Source organism: Globicephala melas, chromosome 4 (assembly GCF_963455315.2).
Source record: "Globicephala melas chromosome 4, mGloMel1.2, whole genome shotgun sequence".
Classification (NCBI taxonomy): Eukaryota; Metazoa; Chordata; class Mammalia; order Artiodactyla; family Delphinidae; genus Globicephala; species Globicephala melas.
In genome coordinates, this window is record NC_083317.1 from 45,030,303 (window position 1) to 45,049,482 (window position 19,180).

The window sequence follows — 19,180 nt, forward strand, 5'->3', positions numbered from 1 at the left end:
TTAACCATTACCAATATAATGTAACTATTATCTCTTATATTGGTTTATCATTACAATTAAAAACAGATCACCACATATGAAAGAAATGTTTGAGAATAAACATGACCCTCAGTATGATGAGAAGAAATCTCATAAAGAAATATACAGATCTAGAATTCTATGCTAGACTTAATCAAGACAATAATCAGGAGAAGTTCATTGGTCAGATACAGAGCAGGTCAGTTTAATTGCTCTAAATTTTCTACTACACTACAAGTTTGTGCAAATAGTGTCTGTCTTATTCAGTACTTCACACATATACCAGAATCATTATTTAACCTAAAAAACTCTGTGTCTACTGAATGAAATGAATGAATGAATGAATAAGAAAAAATGTGCATTGATAATGTGGATTTTAAGTTAGCAGTAAGAAGTTCTGCCTCTATATAATAGCTAGGAGCAGCTTCTACTTGACCAATTGTTCTACAGATAACAACTATAAACTCTGGATAAAATATTAAAAAAAAAAAAAAAAAGACTACTTGAAAGGCTCTGGAAATCTCCCAAAAGGAGCCACATATTTGGGAGGGTTGACACCTGGAGGAAGGGAACAGCACTGGACAAGTTGCCATTTTTACAGTTTTTCCTTGCGATCAGTCCCCAGTGTGTGCCATAATAGGTGTCTAAATTGGGGGAGAAAATCCTGTGTTACTAGTATGGAGAACCAGAAGACAGAGTTTGGAGCAACCACAACAACTGGAAAATGAAGGGTGAGAAACGCCAGAAAGGAGAGAGCCACAGAAGAGGGGAGCCCTAAATTATATGTGTAAACTCTACCCTAATCTCTGGCTAATTCTGGAACTGTATATATGTGGGACATATTCTAACAGCCATGCTAAGGCAAAAAGAACTATTCTGTGATTTCAAATGATGCCCACCAAAAAAGAGAGTTTGCAGTTCAAATTAGGTCAAGTTATCTACTTCAAAAAATAATAATAATAATCAGTACGTTCAAAGAAACAAAACAGAATACAGAGCCTTACAGTGTATTATTCACAATGCCTGGGTTGCAATCCAAAGTTACCTGACATACAAAGAAATGGGAAAATGTAGGGACTTCCCTGGTGATCCAGTGGTTAAGAATCTGCCTTCCAATGCAGGGCACGTGGGATCAATCCCTGGTCAGGGAACTAAGATCCCACACACCACAGGGAAACTAAGCCTGCGTGCTCTAGAGCCCATGCGCCACAACTAGAGGGCCCACACTCGTAACTACTGAGCCTGCGCGCTCTAGAGCCCACGCGTCACAAATAGAAGCCTGCTCACCACAACGAAGAGCCCACGCACCGCTAAGAAAGGTCCTGCATGCCGCAACGTAGATCCCACGTGCCACAACTAAGACCCAACGCAGCCAACTAAATAAACAGATAAATATTTTAAAAAATTTCCTTTACAAAAAATGAAATAGGAAAATGTAGCTCAAACAAGAAAAAATACGACTAATGGAGACATTCTAAAATGACCCAGATTTTGAAATTAACAGATAAGCATTTTAATGCTATTATTATAACTATGTTCAAGAAAATAAAAAGAACCCAATAGAAATTATAGGACAAAAATAAAATATATGAATTTGGAAATTCACTGGATGGATTTAACAGAAGATTGGAAAAGACAGAAGAGTTAGTGAACTTGAAAATAGATCAATAGATATTGTTCCAATCTGAAGAACAGAAAAAATATATATAAATTTTTAAAAGGACAGGTGCCTCAGAACCCATGGGGTGATATAAAAAGTATATTTGAATCTTGGGAGAAGAGAAAGATAATAGGACAGAAATAAATTGAAAAAATAAAGTCAAAAAAATCCACCAAATTAGGCAAAAAACAAATTTACAGATTCAATATTATCAACAAACTCCTAGCAGAATAAATACAAAGAAATCCAATCCTTGACACATTATAGTCAAACTATGTCCAAAAAAGTAGAAAATCTTGGAACCACTGGAGAAAATATGTTGGGCTGTAAATCAAGTGTTAATACATTTAGGTGGATTGAAATAATGTAGCAGATACTCTCTGACTAAAGTGGAACTAAATTAAAAATCAATAGCAATGAGATACTCAGAAAAAAGTACTTATATGGAAATCATACAACACTCTTCAAGTAATCCAAAGAAGAAATATCAAGGGAATTGCAAAATATTTGGAAATGAATACAGGCATACCTTGGAGATATTGCAGGTTTGGTTTCAGATGATCACAACAAAATGAATATCACAATAAAGTGAGTCACATGAATTTTTTGGTTTTCCAGAGCAAGTAAAAATTATTTATACTATACTGTAGTATATTGTGTGCAGTAGCATAATGTCTAAAAAAAATGTACATGTCTTGATTAAAAAACACTTTATTGCTAAAAAATGTTAACTATCACAAGACCCTTCATCAAGTCATAATCTTTTTGCTGGTGGATGGTCTTGCCTTGATGTTGATGGCTGCTGAGTGATTAGGGTAAGTGGTTGCTGAAGGTTGAGGTAGCTGTGGTAATTTATTAAAATAAGACAAAGATGAATTTTGCTACATCAATTGACTTTTCATTTCATGAGCAATTTCTCTAGAATATGCAATGCTGTTTGATAGCATTTTACCCACAGTAAAACTTCTTTCAGAATTGGAGTCAATCCTCTCAAATCCTGCCATGACTTTAAGAAGTAATTTTATATAATATTCTAAAGCCTTTGTTCTCATTCAACAATCCTTACAACATCTTCACCAGGAGTAGATTCTATCTCAAGAAATCACTTTCTTTGCTCATCCATAAGAAGCAACTCCTCATCCATTGAAGTTTTACCATGAGATAACAGCAGTTTGGTCTCATCTTCAGGATCCACTTCTAATTCTAATTCTCTTGCTATTTCGACCACATCTGCAGCTATTCCTTCCACTGAAGTCTTGGACCCCCCAATGTCATCCATGAGGGTTGAAATCAACTTCTTCCAAACTCCTATTAATGTTTGATATTTTTACCTCTTCTCATGAATCGATAATGTTCTTAATGGCATCTAGATAGTAAATTCTCTTCAGAAGGTTTTCAATTTACTTTGGCCATATCCATCAGAGTAATCACTATCTATGGAGCTATAGGCTTACGAAATATATTTCTTAAATAAAAAGACTTAAAAATTGAAATTATTCCTTGATCCATGGGCTGCAGAATAGATGTTGTGTCAGCATGAAAACAACATTAATCTTGTTGTACGTCTCTATCAGAGCTCCTAGGTGAACAGATGTATTGTCAATGAGCAGTAATGTTTTGAAAGGAACCTTTTTTTTCTGGGCGGTAGGTCTCAACAGTGGGCATAAAATATTCAGTAAATCATGTTATAAACAGATGTGCTGTCATCCAGCCTTTGTTGTTCCATTTATATATCACAGGCAGAGTAGATTTAGCATAATCCTTAAGGGCGCTAGGATTTTTAGAATGGTGAATGGGTATTAGCTTCAACTTAAAAGTCACCAGCTGCATTAGCCCCTAATAAGAGAGTCAGCCTGTCCTTTGAAGTTTTGAATCCAGGCACTGACTTCTCCTGTCTAGTTATGAAAGTCCTAGATGGCATCTTCTTCCGATATAAGGCTTGTCTACTGAAAGTACTTTGTCTGGTGTGGCTAGCTTCATTAATTATCTTAGCTTGATTTTCTGGATAACTTGCTGTAGTTTCTACAATAGCGCTTACTGCTTCACCTTGCACTTTTATGATTTAAAGATAGCTTCTTTCCTTAAACCTCATGAACCAACCTCTGCTGGCTTCAAGCATTTCTTCCGCAGCTTCTTCACCTTCCTCAGCCTTTATAGAATTGAAGAGAGTTAGGGCCTTGCTCTTGATTAGGCTTTGGCTTAAGAGAATGTTGTGGCTAGTTTGATCTTCTGTCCAGATGACTAAAACTTTCTCCATATCAGCAATAAGTCTGTTTCGCTTATCATTCGTGTGTTCACTGGAGTGGCCGTTCTAATTCCCTTCAAGAAGTTTTTCTTCCATTCACAACTTAGGTAACTGCTTGGGGCAAGGGGCCTAGCTTTCAGCTTATCTTTGATTTTGACTTGGCTTCCTCATTAAGCTTAGTCATTTCTAGCTTTTGATTTGAAATGAGAGATGTGACCCTTCGTTTCACTTGAACACTCAGAGGTGTTAGAGGGCATTGTAGGGTCCTTAACTGTCCTAATTCCGGTAGTGTTGTGTCTCAGAGAATAGGGAGACCTGAGGAGAGGGAGAGAGATGGGGAAACAGCCAGTCAGTGGAGCAGTCAGAACACACACAACATTTATTAAGTTTGCTGTGTTATATGGGCACAGTTTGTGACACCCCAAAACAATTACAATAGCAACATGAAAGATCACTGATTGCAGATCACCATCATAAATACAATGATAATTTAAAAGTTTGAAACATTGGGAGAATTACCAAATGTGCCACTGACACACAAAGTGAGCAAAAGATTTTTCAAAAATGGCACCAACAGACTTGCTCAACACAGGGTGGACACAGACCTTCAGTTTGTGAAAAATACAATATCTGAGAAGTGCAATAAAGTGAAGCACAATAAAACAAGGTGTGCTTGTAATTGAAACACATCAAACCAAAATTTGTGAGATACAACTAAATGGCTTAGAGGGAAATGTGGAGTTTTTAATTGGTTATAGTATAAAAGAAGAAATGTCCAAATCAATCACTTAAAGTTAAGAAGCTAGAAAAAGATGATCAAAATAAAACCAATGCAAGTACAAAGAAGGAACAATAAAGTTAAGAGCAGAAATCAATGAAATAGAAAGTAGGCACACAATACAGAATATTCACAGAGCCAAAACTAGTTCTTTGAAAAAATCAACAAAGTTGATACACCACTCACAAGACAGAGAATAAGAGAGAGAGATGAGAGAGAGAAAACACAAATTAACAACATCATGAATGAAAGAGGTATTATCACTACGGATCTAATAAAAAGATAATAACAAGGGAGTATTATGAGCAACTTTACACCAACTACCTTCAACAATTTAGCTGAAATGGAGCAATATGTGAAAAATTAGGCAGTTAACAGGGGACTAGGTATGCAAATATCAAAGAATGAGGGTAAAACAGATGTTCAGATGCCCAGGTACGGAAAACACAGAAAAGAGAAAAAAAAAAAAAAAAACCTCAGCAACTAAATTGAGAGCATGAGAAAAAGCTAAAGTGTTATTAGCTATTTTCTGTATTGGAGAGAACTAATTTTTAATTCTTGCTGGTAGAATCCACAGGTATAAACAGAAGAAAGGGAGCTGCCTTGAGGAAAACTCTCTTGGAAAGTAAAGAGTTCCTGTTACCCTCAAGTATGTGACCATCCTTTAGTTAAATAGGAATTTTGATTATATGGTCAGAGCTGATTTGACTGAAACCCCATTGAGTTAAAGATGAAAAACTGTAGGAAATAAAACTTTCTCCAAAAAAAAACCAGAATAACTATTAAGAAGCTATGTAAATAGTACTTCACTACATATAAGGACCAGTTCTATAAAATTCTGCATTTATCTCTGGGTATGTGATCTTTTATTTTCTGTAATTCTTTTCTTTAATCTTTATTTTTTTATTGAAGTATAGGTGATTTACAATGTTGTGTTAGTTTCAGGTGTACAGCAAAGTGACTCAGTTACACATACATATATAGCTAATCTTTTTGCAGATTATTTTCCCATATAGGTTATTACAGAATACTAAATAGAGTTCCCTGTACTATACAGGAGGTATTTGTTGGTTATCTATTTTGTATATAGTAATGTGTATATGTTAATCCCAAACTCCTGATTTATCCTTCCCCCCTTCCCCTTTGGTAACCATAAATGTGTTTTCTATGTCTGTGGGTCTATTTCTGTTTTGTATATAAGTTCATTTGTATCATTTTGTTGGATTCCAGATAGAAACGATATCATATGATATTTGTCTTTCTCTGTCTGCCTTACTTCACTTAGTATGATAATCTCTAGGTCTATCCATGTTGCTGCAAATGGCCTTACTTCATTCTTTTTTATGGCTGGGTAATATTTCACTGTGTATATATACCATATCTTCTTTATCCATTTATCTGTCGATGGATACTTAGTTTGATTCCACATTTTAGCTATTGTAAATAATGCCACAGTGAACATTGGGGTGCATGTACCTTTTTGGTTTATGGTTTTCTCCTGATATATGCTCAGGAGGGGGATTGCAGGATCATATGGTAGCTCTCTTTTTAATTTTGTAAGGAACCTTCATAATGTTTTCCATAGTGGCTTCACCATTTTACATTCCCACCAACAGTATAGGAGGGTTCCTTTTTCTCCATACCTTCTCCAACATTTATTTGTAGACTTTTTTGATGATGGCCATTCTGACTGGTGTGAGGTGATACTTCACTGTAGTTTTGATTTGCATTTCTCTAATAATTAGCGATGGTGAGCATCTTTTCAAATGCCTTTTGGCCAACGGTGTGTCTTCTTTGGAGAAATGTCTATTTAGATCTGCCCATTTTTTGATTGGGTGGGTTGTTTGTTTTTGCATTGAGCTGTATGAGCTGTTTGTATATTTTGGAGATTAATCCCTTGTCGGTTGCATCATTTGCAAATATTTCCTCCCTTTGTAATTCTTTTATTAGTTTTCTAGGCTACATAACAAATTATCACAAATTTAGCAGCTTAAAACAATACCTATTTACTTTGTCAGTGTTTCTGTGGGTCAGGAGTCCAGGCACGGCTTAGCTATGTCCTCTGCTTAGTGTCTCACAAGGTTGAAGTCAAGGTGTTGGCTGAGCTGTGTTCCTTTTCTAGGAAGATTATGACATCATGAATTTTGCTCTGCATTACTTAACTGAATTAGTTAACTGCATTAACTCAAACTGCACTTGAGAAAATATAATTTATTTACAAGGTAATATATGTAACTCTAAATGAGGTCGGAGGAATCAGCTACACAGGGCAAAATCTCAGATAGTATAATTTATAGTGTAAGGAGAGAAGTGATTAAGTAAGCAAAGAATAACAATTAAGTAAGCAAAGAATAACAATTTACTTGTCAATAACAATTTAACAATTTACTTGTCAATAACAATTAAGTAAGCAAAGAATAACAACTTACTTGTCAATCTTTAGTATCTCACCTTACACATGCTCTGACTACTTAGCTAGTGACCCCACTAAAATGCTTCCATGTATGCTTATGTTGGCCCTATTAGCTCAATGAAGCTCACTAAGGAAAGTGTCTCTGTAGGAGACATTACTCAGCTCCCTTCCATCAATAAGATGTGCCCTTTTGAGTTGTTTTCTCGATAGCGTAATTGTGATGCACGATGCTGAGTCTTCTGTCCAATAGGGAGCAAGGATTGCTTTGTTGTTATACATCTAGTAGGAGCCTCATTGTTTTTCTCTGTGAATAGCACAAAAATTTCATAGGTGCATCATTTTTGGCACAAACTAGGCAGCTTGCCTTATTAATGTGCACACCTAGAGTTGCTATAACTATCAGTAAGAAACTGTGTTAAATAAATGACTTTGGTTTTTCACCTGCTAGGCTCTAATAGCATCCCCAAAGTAATCTTGGTCTAACAGCTTGAGTCTTTTGCAAAAGCGATCAAGTGATCAATTCTTTTGAACACTAAGGGGTAAACTTCAGCTCTGTGCAGAATGCCAGGTGCAAGAGCAGTTGCCGTGAATAGCAGCAGAAATTTAATATGAGTCATGCAATTTAGCATGGGTACCTACTAACAAAATTTTTTAAGTCATTGTACCAGGTCTGAAAGAAATGAGGAAGTGAGCCTAACAGAAATTAGGCAGTTGATCTAAAAATATGTTTTTATTCATTCAGAAAATATTTCTTAAACATCTAACATTTGCCAGGCTGTGCTAGGTACTGAAGATAAAGCAATAAATAAGGTTGATGTGGTCATTGCTTGCATCAAAAGTACATTTTGGTAAAGGAGTGAGATAAATACAGACAAAAATCATCATTTAATTACAGTTTGATGGGAACTGTGGTACAATAGAATATTTCAATGTGCATGAGAGCAAATAAGTTGGAGATTTAGATGTGTCTCATTTTCACAGAAATTAATGCTTCTGAATAACTTAAACCATTGAGTTTGATAAAGATTTATGTATATAATGTTATTATTCAGTATTGTCAATCAGTATATTTTTGAGCACACCCACATGTATTTTTAAAAGAATTCCTTTAGGGCTTCCCTGGTGGCGCAGTGGTTGAGAGTCTGCCTGCCGATGCAGTGGACACGGGTTCGTGCCCCAATCCGGGAAGATCCCCCATGCCGCGGAGCGGCTGGGCCCGTGAGCCATGGCCCCTAGGCCTGCGCGTCCGGAGCCTGTGCTCCACAATGGGAGAAGCCACAACAGTGAGAGGCCCATGTGCCACAAAAAAATAAATAAATAAAAAAAAGAATTCCTTTAAACCATATATCTATGATAAAATCACAATATGTTATACCTCAAAATTCTTTGTTATTACAAATAAAACCCTTCACATTTAATGTTTATAACTCAGAAAATGAGAAAACTAAATTTTTATAGCACTTAATTATCATTTTACATTTATTATTTATTTAAATATTTTTAAGCCAAATAGTAATTTAGGAATGTGATTTGTATATCATGTTTATGGGCTAATAAGCCAATATTTCATTTTTACCATTTCTGATTTTTTAAAAAATTTTGTAACCTTATTATATTGTGTTCATTTTATTTAAAGGAGTTTTATCTGGGCATTTGAAAAATATGGGTATACCTTGTTTCATGATATTTTATGAAAAATACAGCAACAAGAACCCTATGGGTTAATTGAATCCACAGTCAAGCATTCACACGTTAATTAACTTGAAAAAAAAGTCTATTGAAGTATGCAAACCACCAAGTCAAGGTGTCAATTTCATTTTAATTTTAATCGGATCATCCAATCTGTGAAGGTACTTATGGTCCTAGTTCCTAAAGTAGAAGGATGTGTGGAAGTTCATTAAGATTGCTGTAAAGCTTCCAGAAAAAGAACAAAACCTGTGTTTGAAATGGAAGTAATTTAATTACTTACTTACAGAATTCAAGAAGAATTCACTGTGGTTATACTTCGTAGATTTTTTGTGTGTGAGTATAATTTATTTAGTCTAGGAAGTAATTTGGAGATGTTGAGTCTAAGGTTAACAGTTCTCTACAGACAATAGCAGTTCTTAAACTGGTTCTGGGTACTTTAGTAGAAGATATCAAAAGCCATAAGTACCCCATATTGCCCCTGAAATATATATCAGAAAAGTCTCAGGTACAACAAAGACAAAAATAAATTATTTCTGTAGGTTATTCAAGCTTATATTTTTTTCTAAAATTATAACAAACTTTTAAGCACCAAATTGAAATGTGAGTTTGTGGAACAATCATTGGCCTGGGAATCAGGATACCAGGGTTTGTATTTCATTATAAAATAATGGAGTAGGTTAAAAATTAACCTCAAGACTCTTCTAGCGTGATGTTCTTCAGTCCACAGTGGGCATACAAACTTGTTTTTTTCTTTTTTGATCCTTATTCATTTTACTCATTTTTAAAAGCCCTGAATTAGCAACGGAAAACAGTATGACAGTTTTCGAAAATTAAAAATAGAATTACCATGTGATCCAGCAATTCCACTTCTAGATATATACCCAAAAGAATTGAAAGCGGGGACACTAACATGTTTGTATACCCATGTTCTCAGCAGCATTATTCACAGAAGCCAAAAGGTAGAAACAACAGAAGTGTTCATCAGCGAATGAAGAGATAAACAAAATGTGGTCTATATATACAATAGAATAGTATTCAGCCTTACAACAGAAAGAAATTCTGATACATGCCACATCATGGATGAATCTTGAGGACATTATGCTAAATGAAATAAGCTATGACAAGAAAGCAAAATAATTGGAATCTAGTCTTCTTCCTCTCACAGTTGGCCTAAACAGTAGTTTTCTCCCACTCTGTTTTAAGTATTTCAGGAGGCATCAAGAAGACATCCACATTTGAGATGTAGGAAAGAATAAGATGCGGGACTATTTTTCACGTGATAGAGTTCCTTAGATTTATGCCACAACCAGCAAAATTTCAAAGAAAGAAGCCAATCTTCATGATTAGGATCATGTTTTAAAGAAAATGCAAAACAGTTACAAATTAAAAAAATTTATTTCTGTGCAACTCTGGAGCCTTGAATATATAAGAATATTGATTTACACCAGCAACTGATAATTATTTGCCCTTAGCAGAATCAAGAGGCACTAATTCCTTCTTAAAAATGCCTTTTTAAATAATATATAATTTATTTTGGAATTTGCTCTTTAATTTTGAAAGTAGGTGGGCCTGATTTTCTGGAAAATCACTTCAAAAAATTAATGAAGCACAAATTGAAGACTTGAGTTTGGGATGTCCATCTTAAACAATCATGAGCAACCTTCCCACTCCAAGAAAATACCTTCTCTCAGGTCAGATTGATATTGGCTGGTATAGAAGGAGAAGTTAACATGTTTAGATTTCAAAGAGTTCTACTGAATACAAAGAAAAAGAGAAAATTATATGTTAACAAAACAAGATCTTATCAATATCTCAAAAACTAGAGCTACTTTACCAAGACCTTAATGTGTAGAATGTATTCATGGAAAATATATTTAAAATGTAGATATATTCATTTTATAGCAATTTGAAAGACAAATGATTATTTCTTACATTTTGTGTTAAAAATCATAAAATAAGATGTCAGTATTTTATGTCATCAGATATTTATTGAGCACATTATTTACCAAGAAATTAGCTTATTCTAGGCATGCAAATCTGCGTAAGCTAGACACTGTCTTAGACACCATCAAAGGACATAAGCTGTTAAGAAGTGTGATATCTTCAGGACACCACAAGATTCTGTAGGAACAGACAGAAGGGAAAACTAATCCAGTCTAGTGATGTCCACAAATTTTTCCAGAAGAGTTAAATCTAAGCATAAACCTTACAAAAATGATTAAGATTTGACTGTAAAAACTAATAAAAGGTAGGGAGGTGGGTGGTTAAAGGTATTAAGGAATAGAAAAGCGGTATCTGCCTTAAAATCCATAATCTAATTTGTATATGTATAACCAAAGCTTGTTTAATATTTATTTAGAACTGCTAAAATATGATATTGAGTTTACTTAGAGACATTTTAAAGAATTTTAAAGATATTCCTTTATTTGGACTAAAGAAATATTCCAAAGCAGTTGACAGCTCAGCAGTAGGTGAGCCTCAGGTTCTATAATGTTCTATTTTATTCTAAACACTACCCTGTCACATTTTGAATATTATGATAGAAAAAAATTATAGAGACATTTTAATAGATTATATTTTTCACTCCTCTATTTCCAATAGTGGACAGTAGCTCCCTCCTATATTCCTGTGGTTTTCCTATAAAGAATCCATGGCTGAATTTAAATAGAAGGTTGTTTGGGGGTTGTTTGGTTTGGTTGTGGTTGTGGTTTTTTGTTTTTCCCCTGTAAGCTCTGTTCTGTTTTAATCATCCTCAGATAAGGGGGTTTATTTTGTTTTGCTCTTCTACAACTACGTTCTGTAAAATAAAAAAGAATCCCACTCTGTGGGGAGTAAGATTCATTCACTCAATGGCATAAAACTCTCAGTTGCTACAATCTGGATTCAAAACCCACCGTCAGCATTTCTCTCTCACAATATTACGAAAGATACTGAAACTTCAGCAGGCTGTCTCTAAATCAGCCTGAGAAAATTCAGTATGGGATTGTTGTTTTGGCTTATCTTGAAAGGCCACATTGATCTAAGGCCTTCCTAACTATAGAAACTCCACATTGTGATGTATTGATCCCTTGTATTTCCATCTAAATCTAGATATTTCCGTTTTCCTGGTCTTTCTATATTCTAGGCAGTTTATTCTCTTGTATATTAATAAGAACAATATACTAGGTATAGCACTTTTATTAATTCGTTAATTAATTCAACAAATATTTATTCAACACCTACTGTGTACCAGGCAGCATTTGCTGGTCTGTCATCAGTGCACTAAATAAATCCAGTAGGCAACAGTTTAAAATTTTCCAGTGATGGGATATTTAAAGTGGTAGAGCCCTCTTTTAAAATTAAGCATTGGATTGAATCATTTAGATAACTAATGGAGAAGGTCCTATGTTCATATGTACATGTGTGGAAATGCTGTTTCTGAACAAGTTTATTGTTAATAGAACAATCTAAGGCTGAAATTAATAACACACCAGCATAGAATATGCCACTACTTTTTTCTCACTACCCTGTAAAAACAAAGAGTGGGGATAAGTAATAACTAGACATGAGAGTAAGCAAATCCAACAAAAAGTATATGTTTGGAAAAAGTAAACAAATTAATAAACTGTGATTATATAATTATATAGAATATAAAAACTATTTTATTGTAAGTCAGAAAACTTGGGTCATGTACTACCTCTCATCATTGTTTAAAAACTATGGCCTTGAATTCCATGAGTTCATTGAACTTCACTTCTGTCACTGTAAAATAAAAATAATAAGAGCTGGCATTTACTAAGCACTTCACTGAGTCCTCACAACACTCTAGGAGGAGATATCATTACTATTCCCTTTCTGAAGATGAAGAATGATGGTATGTAAATTAGAAACTTGGCCAAGGTAACACAGTCAATAAGTGGAGACTGAGATTTGAACCCAGGAAGTCTTGCTAGTCTAGAACCCATGGCTATGAACCTGTGAGTGCTTTAATAAGGCCACACATGAAGTAATAAAAAATGAAAGAGCTTTATAATCTATTGTGCTAAAAACACTAACCTATGATAATATTATTATTAAAGTGTGAATGATTAACACATTGCCTGTTTTGTGTGTGTGTGTGTGAACTCATCTTTAAAGTAAACAGAGAGTAAGTTAACCTCTCAGATCAGCTAAAACAGGTCACATGCTCAGACTTGATCTTCTAAGACACTGTATGGGACAGCAGTGAGGAAAGTAAGGTCCCAGCATTTACTTCCCTGGCTCCCTTCCTGCAATGTTATTTCTGGCCTGCTGTGTCCCTGAAGAGTGGGTCACTGCTCCTTTCCAGGCAACTTCTCTTTCTGACTTTCCTTTGGTTTTCTGCTTAACTGCCTAATCCATCCCATTAGACCCAAAGACAGTAACAGTTGCTTTTTGGTTTGGGCCTTTCGTTTGCTTCTAGCTCCCCATTATCCCTGTAGTTCCCCTACACTCCTCTCACACCTTTGTAAGCAGTCCCTTTTATCAAAGCTTCCAAAATTATCCCAGTTTGAGTGTACCATCTGGTTCCTGTTGGTAACATAATTGGTATGGTATACTGGCTATTAGGAGGCATTTGGGGGACCTTTCAGATAACACTGGCAGGTTAATACAACTACTAAGTAAAACATCTATGTTAAATAAGAATAGCAATAAAAATATTCCAGTGAAAAATCTATCTCCACTTTAGATATAGTCTTAAAATAATTAGTACATTTAAAATGCACAAGACCAAAAACAAAAAGCAATGTAGCATGCCTGTGCATAACCAGAGCCTGACTGTGATTTTTTTTTTCTAATGTACTTTCTTATGTAACATAGCATTACTTTCACACTTCTTAAATAATTCATATATACCTTTGCAAGTTCAACGTGCTGACTTCAAAGCTCAAAATTTACATATTCTTTGTTTGACAACATTGCCATATGTTGGTAAACACTGAACTCATCTGGAACATTTTAAGCCTTTTCCTAATAATATTGGAATAATGTTGGAAAGAATCAAATCAGAAACTGCCTATTTTTCTGAGACAAATGTCAGTTAATCACAGCCTGAAGGCACATTTTAATTTCTGTCTATTGTCCTCGTATATTTTATTAGTAGTAAAAGGAAAACATACTAGTATACATTGACAGATTAAAATGAGAGACTATATCATATCTGCTTCTATTAAAATACAGTGTATGGATAGTTTTGAAACATTTACACATATATATGTATACATACACATATATAAATCAAAATAAGTCAACAATACTTCAACATTTATAAATTTACTTAATTTGAAAATATAAATGCCTATGTAAAGATAAGTAGCATTTTTATTTTCATGAACGATATTTCATAACTAATAGATTTTCTTTTTTACCTTATATACTAGTCAAAGGTAATAATTATTGAATTTATATTTGCTACATTTTTATTTGTTGAAGAATTCAGCCTGTTTCAGTGGTAGTATGTTTTCAGAATGAATGAAATGAATTATAAAAGAAAAACTTTTTTAAGTTTTCCAAATTCCAACTTCATTTGTCTGTTAACGTCTTTAAAAATCTCTAGAGAGGCATACAAGTAAGCATGCATTCACTCATTCTTTGAACATAGAGGTATTAGGTGCTTATTATTTGCCAGGCACAACCCAGGCACTTGGGATAATTATCCTTATATTTGGGTGGGGAAAACATACAATAAATGAGTAAATAAATGAACAAACATTTACTCATTGTGATTACTACTGTAAGGGAAAAACATGTAAGGTTTTTCTGTAAGGTTGCTATGAAAGATAAGTTGACCTATTTTGGATACAGAGGTCAAAGAAAGTCTCTTTAAAGAATTGACACTTAAACTGTTATCTGAAGAATCAGAATAAGCCAGCATGTGAACAGTGTTCTAGAAACAAGAAAAAAGCAGATGGCTCTGAGCTGAGAAAAGAATTGTCCATGTTTTGACAGAGGACGTTTGTAGCTGGACTATAGTGAATGAGAGAGGAAAGCCTCATGATAGAATGATGGAATTTTGGCTTCCTAGGGGTCAGAGCATGCAGGTGAGAAGTTTGGATTATATTTTAAGTTATTTTTGTAAGACATTGAAAGTTTTCAAACCGGAGGTGGCATTACCTGAATTACCTCTTCAAAAGAGTGTCTGGCTGCAGTGTGGGGAAGGGATTGATGAGGTCAAGAGTGAAAGGAAAGAAATAAAAAAACATTTTCATTAGATCAGCCAAGAAATAAAGGTGTTTTGGACTGGTTTGGTGCCAATGGAAATGGAGAAAAGTGAATAGAGTCAAGGTATATTTTTAAAGTAAAACTGGCAGAATTTGCTGATGATTGTTTGGTGGATATGGGGGATCAAGGAAAAGGAGGAATCATGGTTGACTTTCAAATTTCTGTCTTTAGCACCTGGGTAAATGGTGGTTCCAATTACTGATATGGGCAAGACTAGGGACCATCAGATAATGACCAACCTGGCTTAGGTGGCTGGCATCAGCTTTTTGCCTTAAATTCAATATGATCTTCATTTTTTTTAAGAAGATGTTGGGGATAGGAGTTTATTAATTTATTTATTTTTGCTGTGTTGGGTCTTCATTTCTGTGCGAGGGCTTTCTCTAGTTGTGGCAAGCGGGGGCCACTCTTCATCACGGTGCGTGGGCCTCTCACTATCGCGGCCTCTTGTTGCGGAGCACAGGCTCCAGACGCCCAGGCTCAACAGCTGTGGCTCACGGGCCCAGTTGCTCCGTGGCATGTGGGATTCTCCCAGACCAGGGCTCGAACCTGCGTTCCCTGCATTAGCAGGCAGATTCCCAACCACTGTGCCACCAGTGAAGCCCCTATGATTTTCATTTTGATTTCCATTCCTTGCTCCTTAGACCTCCTTGTTTTATGCGACCTATGAGTCCTACTGATTGACACGGTAATACATTTCATAGCCAGAATTTAATTTCTGTCTTTAAAAGTTTATATACTAATAATCAATATATGCCTTTCCTATGTTTTGCTGGTTGTAAATAATATCTAGAGTGACAGCCCTAGTTATTTACCATATTTTGCAGTATGCTACTTTTATTTTCAGACTGCTAATATACAACAACAAGCTACCAGGTGAAAAAAAATCAAATTTATCAATCTTCTATTCTCTCCATAAGGACAGTAGCTTTATGAAAGCAGGGACCATATATACCATTTTAGTCTCTACAGTGCCTAACAATAAAAAACAAATAACTGTTGATTTGAAATTGACAGCAAAGCATTAGAGTGTTCCCTTCACACTCCACCACCCCCTATTTTCAGTCGTATGGCATTTGCCGCTGCTGTGGTAGCAAACTCAGCCAAATTGAGACTTGGCACCTATAATATACTACTTGTGATGACAGATGCACGAATAGAGACTTGGTGCTTCCATTTATGAAGAAGATGATCTGATTCTGCCAAGGAATACTTTCCAACTCAAAACTCTCAATGTTTCTAAAAATTAGCACAGGAAGAAATATTAATAATAGTCTTCATTCATTAATTCATTTATTCATTCATCTAGCATATGAGAATGCTGACTGGGCTTCCCTGGTGGTGCAGTGATTGGGAGTCCGCCTGCCGATGCAGGGGACACGGGTTCGTGCCCCGGTCCGGGAAGATCCCACATGCCGCGGAGCGGCTGGGCCCGTGAGCCATGGCCACTGAGCCTGCGCATCTGGAGCCTGTGCTCCGCAACGGGAGAGGCCATAACAGTGAGAGGCCCGCGTACCGCAAAAAAAAAAAAAAAAGACACACACACAAAAAAGAATGCTGACTATGTGCCAGTCTTAGGAATATAAATGTGAATAAGAGAAAATTCCTGACCCCAAACAGTTCATAGTATAACAAGGAAAATGTATAGTCCCGACATACTTGTCTGCTACTTTTTTTTCTGCCACTCTATAGTGCTGCTATATTATGCCTGTATTCAGCAAGTTAGATGTACTTAGTCATTTGCATACCATGTAAAGCCAAAGTATATAACAAATGAACTTCAGGGTTTTTGGGAGACAATATTTGTTAAAAACTAACAGATATCACGGTAATAGTTTAAATGCTATGGAATCTAAAGGAAAGGAGGAAATGTATGTGGCTATTACATATTATAGGGTCTTTTATTTTATGATATTTAACATGACAGTTTGCACAACTCTATACAGTATGACAAATGAACATTTTCTAATTCACTCTGTGCTAAGCATTGTGCTTTGTGTATTAAAAATGTTATCTGATTTACGTTTTTGAAGCAATACTGTAAGGATGAAGTTATAATCACCATTTTTTGGAGACAATCTGAAGTTCAGAGAGTTTGAATAAGTTGTGCAAGATCATGTAGCTAATGAGAGATGGAACTGAGATGTAAGGTAGTCATGCCTGGAAGTGGAATGTAAGGCAATCATCTGATTTATTTCCATTGTTGGATGCTAGAGAATTATAATTCCTTCTATTTCTGGAATCATGAATAAGGGTGGGAGATGAGAAGTCTGGTCCCATCCATAGCTGAATTTTACTGTAGCTAAATATGTTTAATCCATGCAGGAAGATCCAAAATTATCTGAAGGATTCATGGGTCCTAAAGCCTTTTCATTATAAATATCAAATTCAGCATAGCATTTTAGCTAATTTGTTTTATGTGAAAGGTACATTAAGTTCAAACTTTATGTCAATTTTAAATTTGATTCTCAAAAATAAACATATAGACAAAGATGTAGGGAAAGTGAAACTTTCATGCATTGTTAAGGAGCCAGTCAATTGGTATAATCTCTTTGGAGAGTAGGATGGTATGAAGATGTGTATATACTTCATACAAATGCAATTCTACTTTTATATTCATACTTTAAAGAGATTTTCACATGTGCTCAAGGAGATGTGGGCAGAGATGTTCAGTGCCGCATTGGTTTCAATAGCAATAATTTAAAAAGGACCTATAATTTTATCAATATAAGAATAAGTAAAAACTTTCCGTATAGTAATACAATGAAAAATTATACAGCAGTAAAAGTGAATGAACCAGATGTACATGTGTTGGCATAAATTTAGAAATTTAGAAAATGAAACATTGAATTAAAGACATAATACACGTAAAATAATTCATTTTAAGTAAACTTTAAAAGCACTCCAAGCAAGATTATATCACCTTATACTACATTTCATACTATACTATACTATATATAGTACAATATATAGTATTATTACATATGACAATAGTATATTATGCATTTTAAGTTTATATATATGCTTATAGTAGACATAGAAGGACGTTGCAGAAAAAGATACATACCAGTAACCAGGCTAATGGTTACTTTTGGGGTAAAACACAAGAGAATTTGCTTAAGGAGATTATAAAAGAGACTCTTATTTATCTGGAAAGTTGTTTTGTTTTGTTTTTAATTACACAAAAACATATGGAAACCAAATCGTTCAAATTTCCTGTTTTTTAAAACTAGGTGGTGACTGTTTATTCATTGTACTGTTGTCCTTTTCTCTTTGCATGTATGAAATTTCATGATAAACAGTAGGCTTGCACTTCAAATTATCTTCTTAAGAGCATTTTTGTGATTTACATTATTAAAGAGGTTTTTTTTAAAGTAATTTGTACTTATGAAATGTAATTTTGGAATGAATAATATATTTCCAATCCCTCTTTGAAATGTACGTTTTTATTTTAAATGGCTATAACAAAATTAAGAACAAACATTTTGGATGAGATTTAGTTTTTCATCCTTTTTGCAATTTAAAAAATGCACCATGTCTCTGATCTCACATTTCAGCCTTGTGATGACAGCTTGGTCATAAAATATCAATCACAACAATAGGCTGTGGGAATAAGCTGATAATATTCCTCTTTTCCAATGAGTCAAGTAGTTGAAAAATTTGTAAGTTCCCAGCTACTGTGGTCACATCCATTTCTTTGTTAATAAGGAAAGTAAGTCATTTTAAAAGATAAGGTAAAATTAGAATATTATTTCACAAGTCATTTACTCTTGAAGTCAGAAAATTGATCCAAGAATGGCTTGTTATTTGAATTCATCAGCCACAAAGTCAGTAACTACTCAGCCTTTTAGGAAGTAGTATCTGTAAAAAGAAATAGTGCTTTTGAATTATTATAATGCGATTTGAAAGTTAGAGATGATCATTTTTAAAAGAAAATGCTGTTTGATTCTGAACTTATCTTTTATTACCATCTTGCTTTATATCACTAAGACTTCATATATTGTAGTCAATTTAAAAAGCCATTACAACTATCTCACTTTATACCCTCATGTAACGCAAACTTTTTCTTCTCTACAAGAATGTCTTTTGCCTGTTTTTATAAAAATAAATCAGCTGGTTTTGCTGTGTAATATTATTGAAAAATGATTTATATGAAGCATT

The 19,180-nt window shown here is 34.6% G+C and overlaps 1 protein-coding gene across 9 annotated transcripts in view; it reads left to right on the top strand.

Annotated features, from left to right (window-relative positions):
• Positions 1-19,180, top strand: part of EPHA6 (EPH receptor A6) — an 867,394-nt gene that overhangs the window by 438,437 nt on the left and 409,777 nt on the right. For 5 of the 9 annotated variants that reach the window (XM_060297939.1, XM_060297942.1, XM_060297943.1 and 2 more), the window contains one exon: positions 5,270-5,350. The exons of the other annotated variants lie outside the window; for them this stretch is intronic. In XM_060297939.1, coding sequence (XP_060153922.1) covers positions 5,270-5,350 — 81 coding nt within the window. The remainder of the gene's footprint in view (positions 1-5,269; positions 5,351-19,180) is intronic. 9 annotated transcript variants of the gene reach the window in all.